The 18,442-nt window shown below is 37.3% G+C and overlaps 1 protein-coding gene across 1 annotated transcript in view; it reads right to left on the bottom strand.

The window, feature by feature from the left end:
• Positions 1 to 18,442, bottom strand: part of MAN1A1 (mannosidase alpha class 1A member 1) — a 150,666-nt gene that overhangs the window by 15,283 nt on the left and 116,941 nt on the right. The window contains exons 6-8 of the mRNA XM_074896214.1: positions 16,325 to 16,448; positions 13,883 to 13,976; positions 9,763 to 9,878 (exon numbers count right to left, since the gene is read on the bottom strand). Coding sequence (XP_074752315.1) covers positions 9,763 to 9,878; positions 13,883 to 13,976; positions 16,325 to 16,448 — 334 coding nt within the window. The remainder of the gene's footprint in view (positions 1 to 9,762; positions 9,879 to 13,882; positions 13,977 to 16,324; positions 16,449 to 18,442) is intronic.

An 18,442-nucleotide genomic window follows, 5' to 3' on the forward strand; every position in this document is an offset into this window, starting at 1 on the left:
CCCACAAGTCCAACCTACCTATAGTTTAATTTCAGAATTTACTTCCAAATATTGTTAAAACACTACTTCTGGAATGTATAATGTTTGGATAATGCATTTGGATAATGCATTAGTATAATAAGATATTTTCGAAGTAAACATTAAACAAAAATCAATACTTTTTCAATTATCAGTTCTGAATCTATACCCAAACTGCCAAAGTGCCATCTATCATCCATCTATTGGAAACTCACAAAACTGCTATTCACATTTCTGGGTATTTATTTGTGGTTGCAATATGTAATTCTGTGAGCAGAACATCGAAATATTTTTCAGTGAGTTTCACAAAAGTTGTAACTGCCATCAGGCTGGACTGAACTTACTGAAAGATGTTCATTTTTTAAATAAGCTTGAGGCCCAGAGCAGGACTAAATCACTAGCAGGAATACATGGGCAATTGTTTCAAGTATAAAAAAACTTGAACGCAAAGTTGAGAAGGTACTAGGAAGAGAAGAAATGCTATCAGTTTAAACAAAGATATAGTAAGGGTGCCTGAACTTGAGCAGTAGGATGGAAAGGCAGGGTTACCAGCCCATAGGGAAATGCTGCTTGCTATCTGCAGTGCCGTGGGCACAGTTCTGGCAGGAAAATCAAGTTACTAAACCAAATTATTATATAAGAAGAATAGGTGACAAAGATCCACACAAGTGAAAAGCTCCATTTGGTAGAATTAATTCTGAATTTCATACTTAGAATCAATTTCCTTTTATTTTGATATAATTATCTACACACTTAAAAAGGGATATGCTTATTTGAATTGCAGCTCTATTACAACTTGGTCCCCACCTACAAATAATTCCTTCCTGTACTGCTTGCAGATCAGGTGGTATCATTTATCACTATAGAGATTATTATTTCATTTTACTGTAATGAATGTTCTCAGTATAAGCCGATATACAGTATCTGCAAATAATGAAAAAAGCTAGAAGAATGTGGTCTTTGATTAGCTGAAAATACATTATTGATGGATAATTGTTTGGAGCTGGTACAGTTTTTCTTTTAAGTAAATGGAAATCTCATTTTACTGTTTTCCAGAATGTATTTGTGCAATTCAAATAGTAATTTCTTTCTTTCCATCAAGGTAAAGCAGAGAGACTGTGCAACATAAAAGGTTGCAAAGAAAAAGTGGCTGCAAATATATGTTCCCAAAGGGAGCAATAGCTCACTTGAATTTTAAAAAAAATAATAATTCAAAGAAGCAAATGGAGACAACCTAACTTTAGACCGTCCTGGACAGAAAAGAACACGAAGGAAGAGAAACTAAAGGAAAACAAACATTTGACAGATATTTAAAGAAATAAATTTGCTACATTTAAACCTGATACGACATATGGTTTGTCGTGTATCTACAAGCTCTTACAGCCAGACTAACTTTTACGGCTGATACAGTTCCTGACGATTATTTTTTTTGTGCTTTTATGTAAGGCTCTGCTTACAGTCCTCACTGCAATAAAGCCTTTAGCTAAATTACTTTTTTTCCATCTTGTGGGAAATTATTCCTTCTATACAACAACTATAAAAATGCTTGAGCACTCAATTAGAAACACTAAGAGTCCCCTTTACAGTGTGAATTGTGACTCAAGTGCACGTTGTATTACTCTTGGCATCTTTCTCATGAGTTCACATGTTAAAATTATGCCCTTGCCTATCTGTCACACTGGCAGGACTGCAGTGAATGAGACATTGTGAATTGTTTAGGTTAGAGGATTGCACGTTGCACCTGTGCATAGTCTCTGTTATTGACAGTACAACAGAGAAACTCTTCAATTTTTCCCAACCTGATTTCCTCCCCATTTCCTTTCTTAAGGTGATATGTTTTGCATTCTCTGCTTATCCCCCTGTTCCTTACCTTTACATTATACTGCCAGTCCTTACACTTGCAAAATTAAGCAGAATTGGACCCTCCTAATAAATACTCATTTTCCTTCATTCAGTTCTTCATTCCTTTAAGCTTTTCACACAGCTTAAACACTGCCTTCACTACTCCCCTTCCTCAATCTCTGACTTGATTTTGTGATTGGGAAGGTCTTCATTCACCCTTTGAGTTCTTTAGGATGTTGAACTGGAGTGCTTATAGAGAAACATACAGGATACAGAACTTCAAGTAAAAAACCCAATCAACAAGCTTATTTTTAATAGAGAGTATCCTCTTGGTGGATAATGCTGACAGGTAATAAAAACATTAAGAGAGATGCCTACAGAGCACAGATGGAGACTTCTCGGGAAAAATGTTCTGTATCTCAAAGTTGCTCAATTCAAAATAAACATGTGCCACAAAAAAAGTTAACTCTGATAAAGGAGCGGGGATAACAAATTACAAACCTCAAAATGCAATGTCAAACTGCAGTTCTACTTCCTCTAGCACTTAGGCATTTTACCTCTCCTTTCACAATAACACTTTGATTATGATTAATGCATTTCAATGACTACTGCTGTTTTAACAACAAAAAACAAGTGTTTCATTTCCCACCTCAAGATGTCACTGTAGCTGGAGATAAAACTGTCTTGCAAGTCATAGTTACATATTTCCATATCTTAATAAATTTTAAACTTCAAAAATATGATCCTAGTTCTAAATTTCCAGGGTTTATAATGTTTGTTTTGGGGATAATTACAACTCTGCAGGGTTCTACAACAAAGTACTATAAATTATTTCAGTCCAAACTTTTAATATATTTTTCTTCCCCTAGGAATCTTCTTCATAAACACTATTTTGACAGTTTGAAGCAACAGTGAGTATGAAAGAGAATTCTATCATGTGATGTTTCCAGTAATTTGAATATGTATAATGTCAAATTCTTAAGTATTTATTTTAATATTTACGGCTTGCACCAATACATTTTATTGCTTTCAAACAGCACACAGCAGGCAGGTCAGTATTAGTGTGGGTTTGCATGCTGTGAGTTTGTAAGTCAATTGCCTTTTTTCTCGACTTCAAGTTACTTCCCTCATGTTTTCTCTGTTGAGTTGATCTAAGGCAATAGATATTTTTCTTCAGCAATCTTCTTAATTAATCAAAGTTATCCTTTATCCAAAATTCCAGTGAGTTTTATTATGAAAAGTTTAAGATTTGCATTGTTCCATTATGACAGCTGTTTTGGAGATGGCAGAAAAACACTGGACATTTTTAAAAAAAAACTGTATTAGTTGATTCTGTTTTCTTAAATATCGTTCATACAGGTTTTAAATATATATTACAAGATTCATGAGTCATGTGAAAGCATAGCCAGAAAAACTAGGATGGAATAGGAAGTTCAAGCCCTTGTTACAATTTATTTAAATACTTCTGCCAGAGAAAAGTGGTATCTTCTTATCCTCACTGCTTACTAAACTGCACTTGAAAAATCAAACCTGAAAACTTTCATTTGTTTGAACACAATATATAAGAAATATTTTGAAAGCAATAAGGCACTGCTTTTGGATTTAAGATGTGTTATACAGACAAGTTTACATGTGAAATGAAATATGAATGGTTATAATGGAGATGCCTAAATTTTTAAAATGGAAACATTGGTAAACATTTAACTACTATGATACCTATCCATCTGATCACTAAAAAGATTATTAAGTTCTAGGGGAAAACTGATATTTTACTTTTGTCTGAAAATCTAATTATGTTTTTTTTCCCCCCTGTATAGATCTATTAGTGTCTCTAAGAGCACCAGTGCTCTTGCACTAAATGTATTTAATGCTGTCTGCTACCAGAAGGCTAGATTTATTCATATTTGTAAAACAGTATTAATGGAATGGCATGAATCAAAGCAAGTCACTCTCAAAATGTTACATTATGCATTTTCTGAATATTCTAGAAAAAAATATCTATCACTCCTGACAAGCTTTTTTGCTGTCAAAAAAGGAAGGGAATATAGCAGAAGTAGTAAGGACACAACTGCTCTGACAACAAGAGCAAAGCCACGAACAAAAAGGGGACAATTCCTCTCATAGGACTTTTATAGTTAAAATCCTCCTTAGAGTTCTAACAACATTATAGCTTGCTGCTTCTCCTGACAGTCCACGAACAAACAAAAATTTAAGTACTTTTTATAGACCAAAGCATAGACATTGTGCAGTTATAAGTAGATTCTTAACAATTTAAAAATCTGCAGAAGCCTGTCTTTAGTCTTGATGCTTTCTGTAAGCAGTTGTAGAAAGCCTCAAAACTGTCAAGAGGGGAAATATAGAGAAGAGAATAAAAAGGAGCAGTGAGCCCTCTGGATGTTCTCGTCTGTTAAGCGTAATGAATCTTGTGTTCCTACATAATACAGCTATACTATCGCTACGTGCAGAACACCAGTGCAGCTGGGTGATAAATATTTTAAACATGACAGCTGACAAAATATGTAAACAAACTGCCTATTTGTTCATTTTTACACATTTAAGTTATAGACAATACCTCCCCTCTCCCAAAAAACCGTACGCAGTGGGAACGCCGAGTCCTCTGCGCCGACTGTGGTTCTGAAGATGGGCTGCTGTTGCACCACTCTGCCTGCCCTATTTACATATTTCCTTCAATGCCAAGAAGTGCTCAAGTATTGAATGTTCGATTCATTAATATACTTTTGGCTTTACCCAGTATGACAAACTATTCTAATTAAGCTGTTGCAGTTCTGTCATTGTCCACATCAGTTATGTAGTTTTTAAGATCACTACAGCCACAAAGCAAACCACTTTAAGCAACTTAATGGAAACTGCAATCAGCACAGACCAGCCACCAGACTGTCACCACAGTTAAATAGACCCTCACGAAACTCTGGAGCTGGAAAGGGCTGATCTGCCAGTATCATGTTTTCAGTTTGCTAACAACACTTTGTTCTCTCTCTCATTTCAATGAGAAAGGAGTCTATATGGATTTGTTTTGTTTATCTGAAAGGCTGAAATCTCAACAGCTCTGAAAAATATTCACTATTTAATGCTGACAATTAAATACACAAAAAAACCCCAAACCCAAACCAAAATCAAAACCATATAGCTTCCTTTGGCAGAGTACAAATTGAGTATATCAAAGCTAGTCTCAAAAGTTAGCAACGTGCCAAAAAAATATAAAAAATTAAAAAGTGATCTTATATATTTTCTGTCCAATACTCAAAATCCTGAGGCCAAAAATCACTTTTTTGCCTTTGGATACCCACAAGAGGTTACTGCATTCCTTAATCACACAACCTAGCCTAGCAGCAGGCTTTCAGGAGTGCTGTTGAAATCTGGCAGAGAATGGCTGTGGCACTGCTTCACAACACCTATTCTTCTTTTTGATATTTCCATTGTTTCTACTTCCATGTCCAAGTTTCTCCAGATATCACTAGTTTCCTTGTCACAATTTTCTGAGCATTTGTTACCTAGTAAGAAAAACTAAACAATCTAAATGTCCAAAAGTAAACTACCTTCTCAAAAGGTAAAACTGCAGATCGCAGTGGCTTTACCTCTCTGATAGCATGGGGCCACCGTGGGCTGCACTGAACCGAGCTGCTTGGCAAGTGCTGGCAAGGGATTCTCCCTCTTCCTGTGAGGTTCTTCTGGGCCAAGTTACTAATCTCTTTACAGCTTTTAGATATGCCACTTCTCTAGAAATACACTGAGGAGGGGATGAAGGCAGTGTCAGAGAGAGAGAAGAAATATTTAAGATGCAAAGTTTGCAGCAATGGCCATAAATAAGTATAATGGGAAAATCTGGAAAAGATACCAGACCATCAGACATCAAGTGTGAGACAACCTATAAACAGGAGTAGTGGGACAACTGCCCCTCAGCTTAGAAAATGAGGGCTGACACATTCAAGAGCAAAGGATTTGATGCAGTTGGCTGTGATACTGCGGTTGTTAGACTAGATGTAAGTGAACCCACAAGGCCCGTTTTTGCTCTAAATTATAATGTTCTCTTACTAAACCTACTCATTGCATCTCAGAGATCAACTGTGTTAACTGAAAAGAGTGGGATGGTTCCTGTCCTGGATACCAGCAAAGGCTGATAGATTATTCTGTGGGCAGTTACATCCTCAAAATATGACTAAAATCTGAACACATGTGTGTTTTGTAACTAAATGCTGCATGATATTCATTGAAACCATAGAATGGTTTTGGTTGGAAAGGACCTTAAGATCATCTAGTTCCAACCTGGCCTTGAACACTGCCAGGGGGCAGCCACAGCTTCTCTGGGCAACCTGTTCCAGTTTCTCACCACCCTCACAGTAGAGAATTTCTTCCTAACTTCTAATCAAAACCTACCCTCTGTCAGTTTAAAACCGTTACCCCTTGCCCTACCACTGCAATCCCTGGTAAAGAGTCCCTCCCCATCTATCCTGTGGGCCTTCTTTAAGTACTGGAAGGCCACTATAAGGACTCCCTGGAGCCTTCTCTTCTCCAGGCTGAACAATTCCAACTCTCTCAGCCTGTCCCCATAAGGGAGGTGCTTCAGCCCTTTTATAATCTTCAAACCAGTTTAAGAAGATCTCTTACTTCTTGTGTTATGTGAAATGGGATATTATATGCATTGCTTTTCAAAAGAGAAGAATAATTTACATTAAAAATACATTCACTTGTCTTTTTGTACTAATTCTAGAGTTTATGAATCCCTCTGATGGCCTTATGAATACATACATATTATGCTCTGGCATTCAAAACAGGACTCCGTCCCTTTTCCCATTAGAAATAAACTCTTCTTTAAATGGCAGCAGTCAACTACGCATCTTATTCATGGCAAACAGAAAAAGTTTTTAAATGTAGTTTGACAGCTTAGCTATTGCTTTTAACTTAAGCCATAAATCAATCCATAGATGCTACAAAAATTCTAATAGAAAGAATAATAGAAAGAATGCTTTGTTTTTAATATAAGTTACAGAACAATGTAAGAAATAACCCCAAAGCTTTGTCTAAATAAATTTCAGCTTTTCACAGTGAACTGTAACTCACCATATATTTTCATTTGTGGTTTCTGGATAGTGGAAGATATTGAATTAGACATCAAACCTTCACATCGCTCTTTCAGAATTTGGTGGGTATGTGCTGGACTGAACGGCCAGGAATAATCATGCCGTTCCCTTTGGCGTAGTCTTAAAAAGATTCTGAAACCATCAGGGGAAATTTATCTCAGAAAATATGAAGCAGACTCAGAATGCCCAAACCGTGTAGACTTAGTCATAAAGAAAGACTGCAGCTTGTGCAGACACTTAAATTAGCTTTAATTTAGATAAGTAAGGGATCGATAGCAATAAAGCCAGTAGCAGGATGGATTTCAAAACAAGGTAGTTACTCCAGTGAAGAACCTGGCATCTCAATGGGGCCCAAACAGTCTGCTGTTTCTGTGAGACCACAACTTCCCTGCTGTTTTCTGAACAAGCTACATTACAACATCAAGCTGTACCTCAACATGCTGCATGTACAATTTCAGCTTTGGTACAGGTGTACCTCAGTATAGAAAACAGAGATCATGAATGTCATCGCTCAGAAAATACTGGATTCAACCAGCGGCATGGAGAAACTTAGCACATATTTAGTGATCATTTGGCCCTCTCAAACAAACTCTCTCATTAATATTGCCACATTTGGTGATGGATGCTGACCAGGCAACTCTGCTTCCCCAACTCAACCCTGAGCAGGGAGAACTGGCCACGCAATGTGGCAGCCATCACCACTTCTGCTCCCTGTGGGGACCTCAGGATGTTTGTGACAACTTTTGTACCAAGGGAGGTCGTTATCCCAGTGTAGCTAAGGTGTGAGCTTAAACAAAGCCATGCTTCTTGCTGCACGACCTGTGGACACACCTCCCCGATGACCAGCCAACAGCAGGTAGCTCCCCACACGCTGGGCAGTTTGGGTTGGCTCAGTAGGGACACAGGCACACTGCCACCGTGCAGGTGACATGGGGCAGCACACCTGCTTGTGTGGCGTAAGGTGAGCGAGACTTCCTGATGTCCCCCACTTCAGCTGTGCTCAAGTCAGTGGAAGGTGAACCTTCAGCCTTACTAGGAGCAGCCTGGTGCTGGCCATCAAAGCACTGGGCTCTCTTGGACTCTCTGTTATCAGCTTGACCAACGTGCCCCTGCTGCTCCCTAGCAGGATGGGAGGTAATGTGCTCACGGTCCTGTCATCAAGGGTGATGGTCACACCACATGTGGGATATTCTATCTGCGGTGTTTTCCAGAATAGCTGTACTTGAAAAAGCACCTTTTTTTACCACATGTGTCTATGCACTGGCACTTGCCTTGTGTAAGAATGTATTTAAAAGAAAAATCTGACGTTATTAAACTAGTGGAAGTAGAAGACTAGAAGCAGCTTTGAGGTGCTTCAAAATGCCTTCCATAGTAAGATGAATTGATGTATTATCATACACTTTGTTCTCTCTTTTTGGCTGCCAACCTAATGGCTGAGCTATTACAGTATCACTGTTCTTATGTTATAGCCTCAAATGCACTCAAACCTAATTTAAAATCCACCTCTTGCTCTGAAGCTGAAACCATGTTAGTGGTGAAAATGAGGCTGACTGCATCCAAATCTGCACTTACAAAATTAAAGGCAGGATTTTCTTAGCAGAGGATACTTGTTCGTCAAATTTACTGCCACCAGAGATCACACCCTCCCTCAAATCATCACATATGACTTTTCTCTCTAATAAAAAAAAAAAGATAGTTGCAATGAGCCAGGGTTGAATTTTTTTAATGTCACCACTTTTTGTGGTATGGGAAGTAAAAGGAGACTTATGTCTCTTCACCAGGGACAGCGCATTTCAAGATGTATGAAAGAATAAGAAGATATTGCTTAGCATCTCGAAGTCTTGTCTACAGAGGCACTGTACATACATAGAGTTAATAAGAGATAAAAGTCCTGACCCTAGAGAGCTTCCAGTCAAAACAGATGAAAGGATGGGGAAAAAAGAAGTAATATTATCCTCCTTTTTTAATATGTATATATATGAAAGCAAAGAACCGAGAAAATAGGTCATTTGCCCAAGACTAGAAGGAAAGCCTGTAAATATGAATTTAAATTTAATACTTCTCAAGTCTCAATCTGGTCTCACAAAACCATTATTTCTCCCAAAACATCATATTAAAGAAATACCATCAATAACGAAGCAAACTGCAGACCGAAAGGATCATAAATAAAATACCACATACAAATGTAAGTATGAACAATTCTGATTTTTGAAAACTTTCCCTTGTGTCCAATTTGAATAATTGGCTATTTCACAGAAGCTGGCAAATATATGCCTCTTGTAACAAAAAGTCATTGTGCAACAAAAACTTCTATTTTCATTTATAATTATCTACCATAATATATTGATCCCTCTGTTGACCACAATCAAAACACTCTAATGGCTGAAATGTGAGGTTGAAAGACAAGAAAGGAATCCCTCCTGGATATAAAGAAAAAGGACAAAAAGAATATATTTGGAGAAGACTGAGGAAAAAAGAATTGAACATCTATCTGGGAACTACTTGTAGAGGCATTTTTTGTTGCATATTTTATACTTTGCTTCTCCAGTGTCAGAGAGAAGTGACTGTATTGCAGCTGGAAAAAAAAATGGCTGTGCTTCAAGACTCTTCCCTTTCCCACAGTATCTGTGTTCTTCTAGCATTTATATTTGATGAAGTATTTTAAAAAGAGAAACTAATTCTTTAAAAAAACACAGTGTGGTGGCAAAGACATAAATCTCTCATATTGTCCCCAGAGCTTGTGTTATTAGGATTATTATAGATTAGATTATTATGGAAAGGAAGATTTAAATATCTTATTTACCTGAACAGCATCATAATACATTTTCTTGCCTTCTTCATCTGTCTTGTCTGACATCAGCCATGCCTTAAGCAAATATTCATAAAAACTATCCCCAAGCCCTCCAATGGAGACGTGATCTTAAAAGGGAAGAAAGAGATTGAACAGTAATTTCATCTTCAGCCTGGGCAATAAAATACAATTGCAGTTTGAAACAGTTCATTTAATGATCTCTTTCTGCAACAATTTTTAATAAATGTAAGCTTTGAACCTCAGGATGAACCTAACTGGTATAGACAGAGACTTCTTTAATTGCTAAGTTTTTCATCAAGCTAAAGCTCGATAGTTATTTAATATCGTGCCACAGGATTCATGGCAAAGAAACAAGAATTTGTTCTTTTAACATCTAGTCATGTATTCTAACCTATACAAAATATGTTAATCTAAGTTCTTTTTTATTCTAAAACCAGGAAAAAAAGTAGAAAATGCTTCATTTAAGTCAATTCATAAAAAAGGCCAAAACATTTTAGCTCTTTACTGCAGAGTTGAATTTCAGGTTATTTAATGGCATTTCAAAATGCCATCCCATATGTTTAAAAATAATACTACATTTTTGAACATCTGGCTGCGCTCAGAACTCAGCAGTAGATCTGGAAGGGAAAAAAAAAAAAGACTTCAGACTACAGAGGATTATTGCTATCACACTGCTTTATTTTGCCCTATGCTTACTACGTGAAATGATCTGGTACCATGGATGCTGTGATTATTCAATTGCACACGTTTAGGACGTGACCCTGCAAACACTAACACCACACAGATCAGACCATTCGATGTCAGTTGCACCAGTGATGTGAAAGTTAGCAACGGTCTCAGCTGCTCACACAAGGTTGCACTTACTTGCTCTCTAGGAGCCTAAAAGATTCTTGGCAAAATGGTAATGTGCTACCACGATTTCAGCATAGATCCCCTAGACATATGAAATACTCAACTCTCTCTCTATATATATGTATATGTAAATTGTTTCTCTAAGCTCCATTAAACTATGAACACTAGCTAGAGGTTTTCTTGTCTAAATTGGTGCTGCCTGGTAATATTGAAGGATTTGGCCTTTATTGAGTCTTCAGTGAAAGGATTTCAGAATGCTTTACCAGGGCTACTCATTTATAACCACTAATTTTGCAGTGAGGAAGGGGTCAACTAATTCCACCCAAGACATCCAGGATGCAGATGTGGTTACATATATTCTGCAGCAAGTCCGTAAGTCATATCACAAAATTCTGGGCATGGGAAAAGCAAAACATGCATGGGGTAATCCAGGCTCGTAAAGTGAGGTTTAGTGGTATAGAGCTCACACTTCCCAACGCCTAATTCTGATCTTAGCTTCAAAGTTATCCCTCTGTTGGTGGAATTCAAAAGAACAGATAATTTATTTTTAAATTCCTTAGTATCTTCATGGAATGCCTCCTTCTACCTCCTTTCTGAATAAGTTGCAAAGCCATGGAAATCTGGAAGATAAACTTTTTTCTATTCAAACTTTATTAACAGTTTGTTTTTCCTCCACTAGCCTGTGACATAATTTAGTTTTCCAAATGTATCCTGTCCCTTTGCCTAACAAATACATTGTACCATCAAACCTGAGTTATAAACGTCTTCCCCCCCATCCCTGTCTTTTGAATGAGATATATTACATTTCTGGAGAGAATACACCATTTATTTAATTAAATGTTCATGATCCAAAAGGAAAAGAGGCTTCTTGAAAAAAATGAGAACATTCTCTATGATCAAAGGCTGATCTTTGAACAGCAGCATTTAAATGACCTTTACGGTTTCCTAAATAAATTACCATAGAAACCTCTGACATTTGCAAGCTAAATAGCACAAGCGCAGTTTCATCAATAATAAGCCCTGTTATTATATACATTATTGCAGTAGACAAATCCAATTGACGCACGCTGCAGCAAATCACTGTCAGTTTACTGTCAAAATAACAAGGGCTAAATGAATTTACAGGAACAATGGCAGTGATCCAGCAGTGTCCTTCACAGTTACAGCATTGCTAGAGAAGAACTGTTCAGAAACTATTCCTCTGTCCCCACTTGATGTTTGAGAGATAATACTTCTGTCTTGTACAAATTAAAGAGTCTAGGTTTGTTTTTGTTTCCTGTTGTAATCAACTGAAAACAGCCTAGAAAAGCAATCTCAAATTTACTATGGGAAAAAAAATAATAAATCAGTGTCCGTGAACAGAGGCAACTGAACTGGAGGAGATGCAACAAAACTGAATTTGCTTTTGCTGCTTCAGCATGCAAGGGGCTGACCTCTGACAGCATTCATGTCCATCATTTGCATGTGCAGGAAGCTATTTCTTTGTCAATACTACATGCTATTGGAAAGCAAAGCTGGTAAAAACTGTGTTTTCCTGTGCATGCCAATAAAAACTGGCATTTAGTGTGAATGAGGAGTACATAAAACACGATATATTAAAAATACAGAAATGGCAAAGACCATAAGGCAGAATAACTATTTGACTGCTTTAAAAATTATAAGGCAGAGACACTGATGCTGTCAGTCACTAGAAAGATCTGTTCTCCTGCAACTCACCAAAAAGCTGAGTTTCTGTGACTGAAGCTGAGGAAGGAGGTAACTGGACCTGGCTCACAGATGCTGAGGTGGCCTTCTAACCAAACCCAGTGACTATTGCTGTAGGAGCAACACTGCCAGGGGGAGGCTTTAATATTTTACAAAGCTGTGCTAAACCACCATGGGTAACAAGTGGGCACACATCTCTCAGATCTGTAAATGGATGTCAGTGTTTATACCAACATGCCAACTGGAGTTGATGGTTATGTATGCTGAGCTGCCACAGGCCTTGTGGCAGGGTGACCTGAAGGAAGCCTCACAGCATAGCAGACTAGAAGGTTTTCTAAATTATCAGGATACTTCTAATTCATAAAGGGAAACAGCCTTTGCCTTAATGGGACAATACAACCGAGCAGCACAAACTTTTTGGACATCTTTTTAATTCAGAGTGTGATACAAGGCATTCTAAAATATATTTTATTTAATAAAACATTTTTTCTTTGCCTTTGTGAAAATTATCTTTCCAGACTGTGGCCAGTCCCATAAGGACTCCAGAACCTCACTTCCACCTTAGATGCATCCTAAACAAGCTATTATATCCAAAACCATCTCCAGACCTTTCCCTCTCTTGTACTGTTACCAGCTCCAACACTGATAATCTACAGGATCATCTCATCTGCCCATGTACTTTCAGATCAAGACAGCATATCTTGCTTGTTTTCTTTCAATAATGTAGGGGAGAAAAAATATGAAAACATTGAGCCACATGACTGGGAAGGTGGTAGACTGGACCCAACTAGGAAAAGTGGAAATAGAAGCAGGGTCTCTAAAATCATGACCCTGCACAATATGTAAGCTTTGAACATGTTATGAACGTTATAAAAGGCAATGTACAACAAGAAAAGGCTCAGTCATCGGGAAGGGGCTAAGAAGTTCAAATACTTCAAGCATTTAATTATGCTCTTTCCCTTTTAATTTTGGTGTCTCCAGTAATGGCTCCAAGGGAATTAATGCCATGACACAGTTCTGTTTAGTTTGCTTCCTCAGTTGTTGGCATAAAACTTCAACAGAAATCACAGCTGGTATTAACTGGAAAGTCTTGGTTTTGTGGTTTGTTTTTTTTTTTAATCTTCAGGGGAGCCACCACTCTAAAAATATGGAATTTGATTCAGATGAGCTGATAATGTTTCCTTAAACAGCTACTTTAGAGAGCACTTTAGGTTTCTGAATAAAAGACTTTTGTAGTTTACAAATTCCTTTCCAAAATGATACATAGTCAAGACATTACCCTGCTTGCATAAGCCATACTGAAAGATCAAAGACAAGTATATTAAAACACAGCAAGAAGGATTATTATCTTTATATTTGTAGTATCTTTTATACTGTATAGAACCTCAGATATATGTGAGGTTTTATACTTTATAAAAGTTCTTTTTATATATATATATATATATATATACACAAAAAAAAACCCCAAAACACATAACAGTGACTGAAAGGCATTAATGACTGCAAAAAGCACACTGATATACAGGTCATAGTACCAAAGAAGTGATCTACTTACGCTGGCCCCATTGACCACTGCTGGGATTCAGGTAGTTGGGGTAAAGGCCCTCTGGCTTATCCAGTCGATTTAGAACTTTTCGAATATTCATCACCTATTGGAAGGGTACAAAACACTGAGCATAGATTTATTTTTCCCACCAAAATAAAACAGTGTCAGTACAAAAGTCTTAAAGTACAAATACCCCTAAAAATAAAAATAGTCTTATTCAAAACATATACCAGAACACCTCTGTGCAATCATATTACTATTAAAAAAGATCCTCTAAGCTCATACCATCAGGTAAATATGCTCCTCAAAACTCTGGAATTTCTGTGTCAAGAGTTGGCAATGAAACAACACAACAAAAAAAGCAAGCTCCAAAGTTCAGAACTTTCCATACAGAGTACCTTGCCCCTCCATGGGGTACTGAAATCCACGGAGGCTAGTTGCCTTAACTAAGCTCAGCTACTTCAGCATTATATTCCTCATAAACCCAAACCATAAATGGTATTAGATATTAAGCCTGTCACCTAGTTCAGATGCAGAAGTGAATTGTAAAGCAGTTTTGCCTGGGAAGGAGAGCACTGCTGGAATGGAGCTTCATACAGCCAGCCTGCCCTGCAGAAACCCACGCAGCCCTGAGCACTCTGCTGGCACTGTTAAGGAGCTCACTACAAATGAGAGGCCTGGGGAAACAATTACAATCCAGATGCTCTGCAGCTGGAGCCATCCAGCAGCACAATCCATTGAAGAGCACATGAAATAATTTATACTGAATTTTAACATTCACAGAAAAAGCAAATGTAGCAACTTGGGAGAATGAAGACCCTGAGCACTACAGACCAGAAATTGTAACAAAAAGGTACTGACAGCTTCATTATAACACCCTGAATGCCTAGAGAGCAAGTGAACTAGCTGCTGAGAAAGAAGATAAATTACCTTACACCAAGCTGCAGAAGGATTTGTGTTGCAGTACACAAACTACCTTCTGCATCTTGACACTACATTGCTAACAGTCATTGCCCAAATGCAGACTGCAATGAGTCCTGGACCTCATTTAATGAATTCTTCTATGAATACTTCCAGGCAAAGCTCATTCCAGTGTTTCTTCTTCTTTATCAAGCTTACCAGCCCCAGCATGGCTTGCCTCGGAGCACTGTGGAATCAAATCTCCAAAGGGTTTTAAGAGCAGCTTACATAAACAGATTTCCAGCATCTTGCATCTATAGCTCGATGCTACTTTGAAAAGAACCACAGGCTAGGATTTTTAACATACACACTTTCATCACACATTAATTGTCTCTTAGTAGAACAGATGTTATACATTAAATTGCCATAAATGTCAAGAGATAATTAAGTTATCTAGTAAGTTTGTTTCTGGCTGTTCCTGAGTGCTCCCACTTCCCAATCCCTCCCCCCAGTTGAGGTTTGTTTAAGAGAAACTCTGTGTTTAAATTCACCCCTAAATACATTTAAAACACTGGGAGTTTGTTTCACAATATTTATTCCAGTGCTGACAATGGTATTGCAGCAAAGCCATTCAGTCCTTTAAATCTGGTACAATTAATATTCATTTGACCATTGCTTTTAAACCTACTCCTAAATACACGGAGTCTCATTATGAATTAGATTATTAGATAGATAATATCAGTTTTAGCTAAAATGGGGCAGTTGCAGTAAGTATACAAAACCAAAACAAATGGAAGTTTTAATTAGGAAAAAAAAAAAAGACAAATGGGACTGTGTGTTATAAAGAATAGGACTTGCTGACTATTTACACACCAAATAATAGCAAAGTAAAATTGCTTAGGTGGCAATTGAGGGACAGAGAAGAGGATTTGCTTTCCATGAGTCATGTAAATAATAAGTATCCAGAAGACAATGTTATTAAATTTTGGAAGAATTAGTAAGCACAACAACTGTTTTGTCAAAGGGCGGTTTTTTGCTTTTTGTTTTTTTTTTCCTCCCCCAAAGAAAGTTCAAAGCACACTTCTCAAAGGTCAGTAAAATGGAAGGGCTTTCTGACCTCTCTGACAGCAGTTATATTATATAGCACTTTGAAGACTAAACTTGCTGAAATCACACAAGGCGGCCACAGTGCTTTGCTTTCTATAGGCACCACATACGATCCCCAAAACAATGTCAATTTTTGTTTTCATAACATTCAGGTGAAGTACTGAAGAAAGCTCTATGGTCTGATTGTTTAATGTGATACTAATTTAGAACATAAACAGACATTGTATGTTTTATGGGGCTGGGTAAGTGCTATATACAAGAAGATGCATCACAATGATTTTGGAAGAGATTTTTGACTTCATAATGCAAAACCATGTCAAGGTGATTAGAAAAACATCTAGAAAATACTTACAACTGAGGAAAATCCAAATCTCTCCCCAGAGGTATTAGTCTCCTAACACGTCATTTATCTTTTACAACATGATCTTGACTGAATAGTCTAACCTTTTCAGCGAAGACAGGGTTTCCAGACAGGTGGCTCAAGTGTACGAACTCCAGATGCAAAGTCCCAAATTCTGCCAAAATGCTGCTGCCGCCAGAGGCCCATGGCCAATTTCGACCGATTCCACTAAGATGGGGGGGAAGAGAAATACAGAAAATTACCATGAGCATCTATAAGGCAATGCTAATAAAATATAACATGCAGTAGATATACTGCTATCAAGAAAAAATAATTAATTTAAAATGTACTTAATATCTGTGTAAGAAAACATGCTTTGACAGTGTTCCATGACTTCACCACAGGACCTTGAACTACTTCAGTCCAGTTCAGCTTAGGCTTGTAAAATCTTCTTGCAACAAGGCAGTCTTTTAGCTCATGATCAGCTCCATTACACAGATCACTGTACCAGTGTTTCAGTGTATGATAACATATTTAAAAAACATTACAAAAAATACTGAGCATGAGAAAACATTCTCATACTTCATCCGTTTTCCCTGTGTTTAACACAACACTCTCCAATTCTGACTTCTCCTTCTGCAGTGCAATTGTTTATTAACTTAAAATACTGCATATATACAGTATAGGCTTTGAGTTAAAAATACTACATGCAGTATTCACTTCTTAATACCCAATAATTTAATAGATCAGGACATGTAGGCATTGTCTGTCTGGGCACTCTTACCAGGATGAGTAACTTCAGTTTTAATTAAGGCCTAAAGATACTTCACAGCAAAATTAACCTCAGGTTTTGTGCTGAGAGTAGAGAAAAGCACATTTATTGCTAAATCCCCACTATAAACTAATGCTGGTTGAGATTCAGGACGAAAAGTCTGCTAAATTACAAAATTACTCTTGAAATTTCCAGCAGCAATATTTAGAAAAACTCCTGAAATTAAAGAAAAGCTAGCCAACTTTGCAGAGCATCTAGGTGAATAGTGACATATTAGACCAGCATATTATTAGCATGAATGTTAGATATAAGTACACTTATTAGGTACTGGCATGTCTTCCTTTTTTTCAAGTTGTAAACAGAATTAAACACTCACACACATATGTATATATAAATAAAAATGTAATTTTACTTTTACACTCAAGCAGCCACTACAGTCATCAGTTAGTACTTGTACAATCATTAAAAATTGGATATTCCTCCTGAGTTAAAATGTAAAAAACAAAACAAAGCAAAAACCCCAAGAAACCCCATCTTTAGTTCATCATGATGGAAGTCCTCAGTTGTACTCAAATTTTTTCTTCAAAAGGTCAAGTATCTATAACTGAAGTTTACCAATATATTGAAATTAAGACTTCATTAAATTAATTTGCCCACTAGCTATATTAACACATTGGAATTTCTGCCACACACAAAATAAAAAACATGCCATTAAACTTTCAAAGCAGAGTAAAGGCTACAAATAAAGAGCACATTTGTGTTCTAGTTAAATGTCACGGCTTTAAACTGTGCAACACCTTTGGCTGCCTTGCCTTGAGCTTAAAGCACCACTGGAACTGCCACCAAAAATAAACCCAGAATATTACCTATTGGTAGGCGGGCTTATATTGTCCCATTTCTGAAGTACCATAGCTTCCCATAGGTATGCTATAGATTTTCTTTTTCCCAGACCATAAAGCATTGAAGTGACTAAGCTTATCTGAGTGCTGAGTGGAGGGAGAACTTGGTGGTGCAAAAGGAAAGAGATCAGACAAGGGTCTCCTGGTTGATCATAAAGGTGCAAGAGGCTGGGACACATGGAAGTCCGCTGATGCAAATGATTGCCCAAAACTTCAAAAGAGAAAAATGTTTCTGATCTTCATAGTTGCAGAAACAATCAACAACATAATGAGATCAGCATACTGCAAAGACGCACACAGTCCAACTTTGATATATGTGTACGACAGAAACAGAACACAAGTTTTATGGGATCTGAATATTCCATATTAAGGGCAGTCTTACAGAGATCAGAGTGTTTTTTCCATTCGATGGAAGTGAAGAGAAAAACCCACCTGGTTTACAAACTGTCTGCACTTCAATCTACCACAGGTCAAAATTTTTCCAAATAGTGACACAAAAGTGACAGATATTACAAAAAATAAGATCAAGGTGAGTACTGAAGACAACATGT

The sequence above is a fragment of the Athene noctua genome, chromosome 1, assembly GCF_965140245.1.
Source record: "Athene noctua chromosome 1, bAthNoc1.hap1.1, whole genome shotgun sequence".
Classification (NCBI taxonomy): domain Eukaryota; kingdom Metazoa; phylum Chordata; class Aves; order Strigiformes; family Strigidae; genus Athene; species Athene noctua.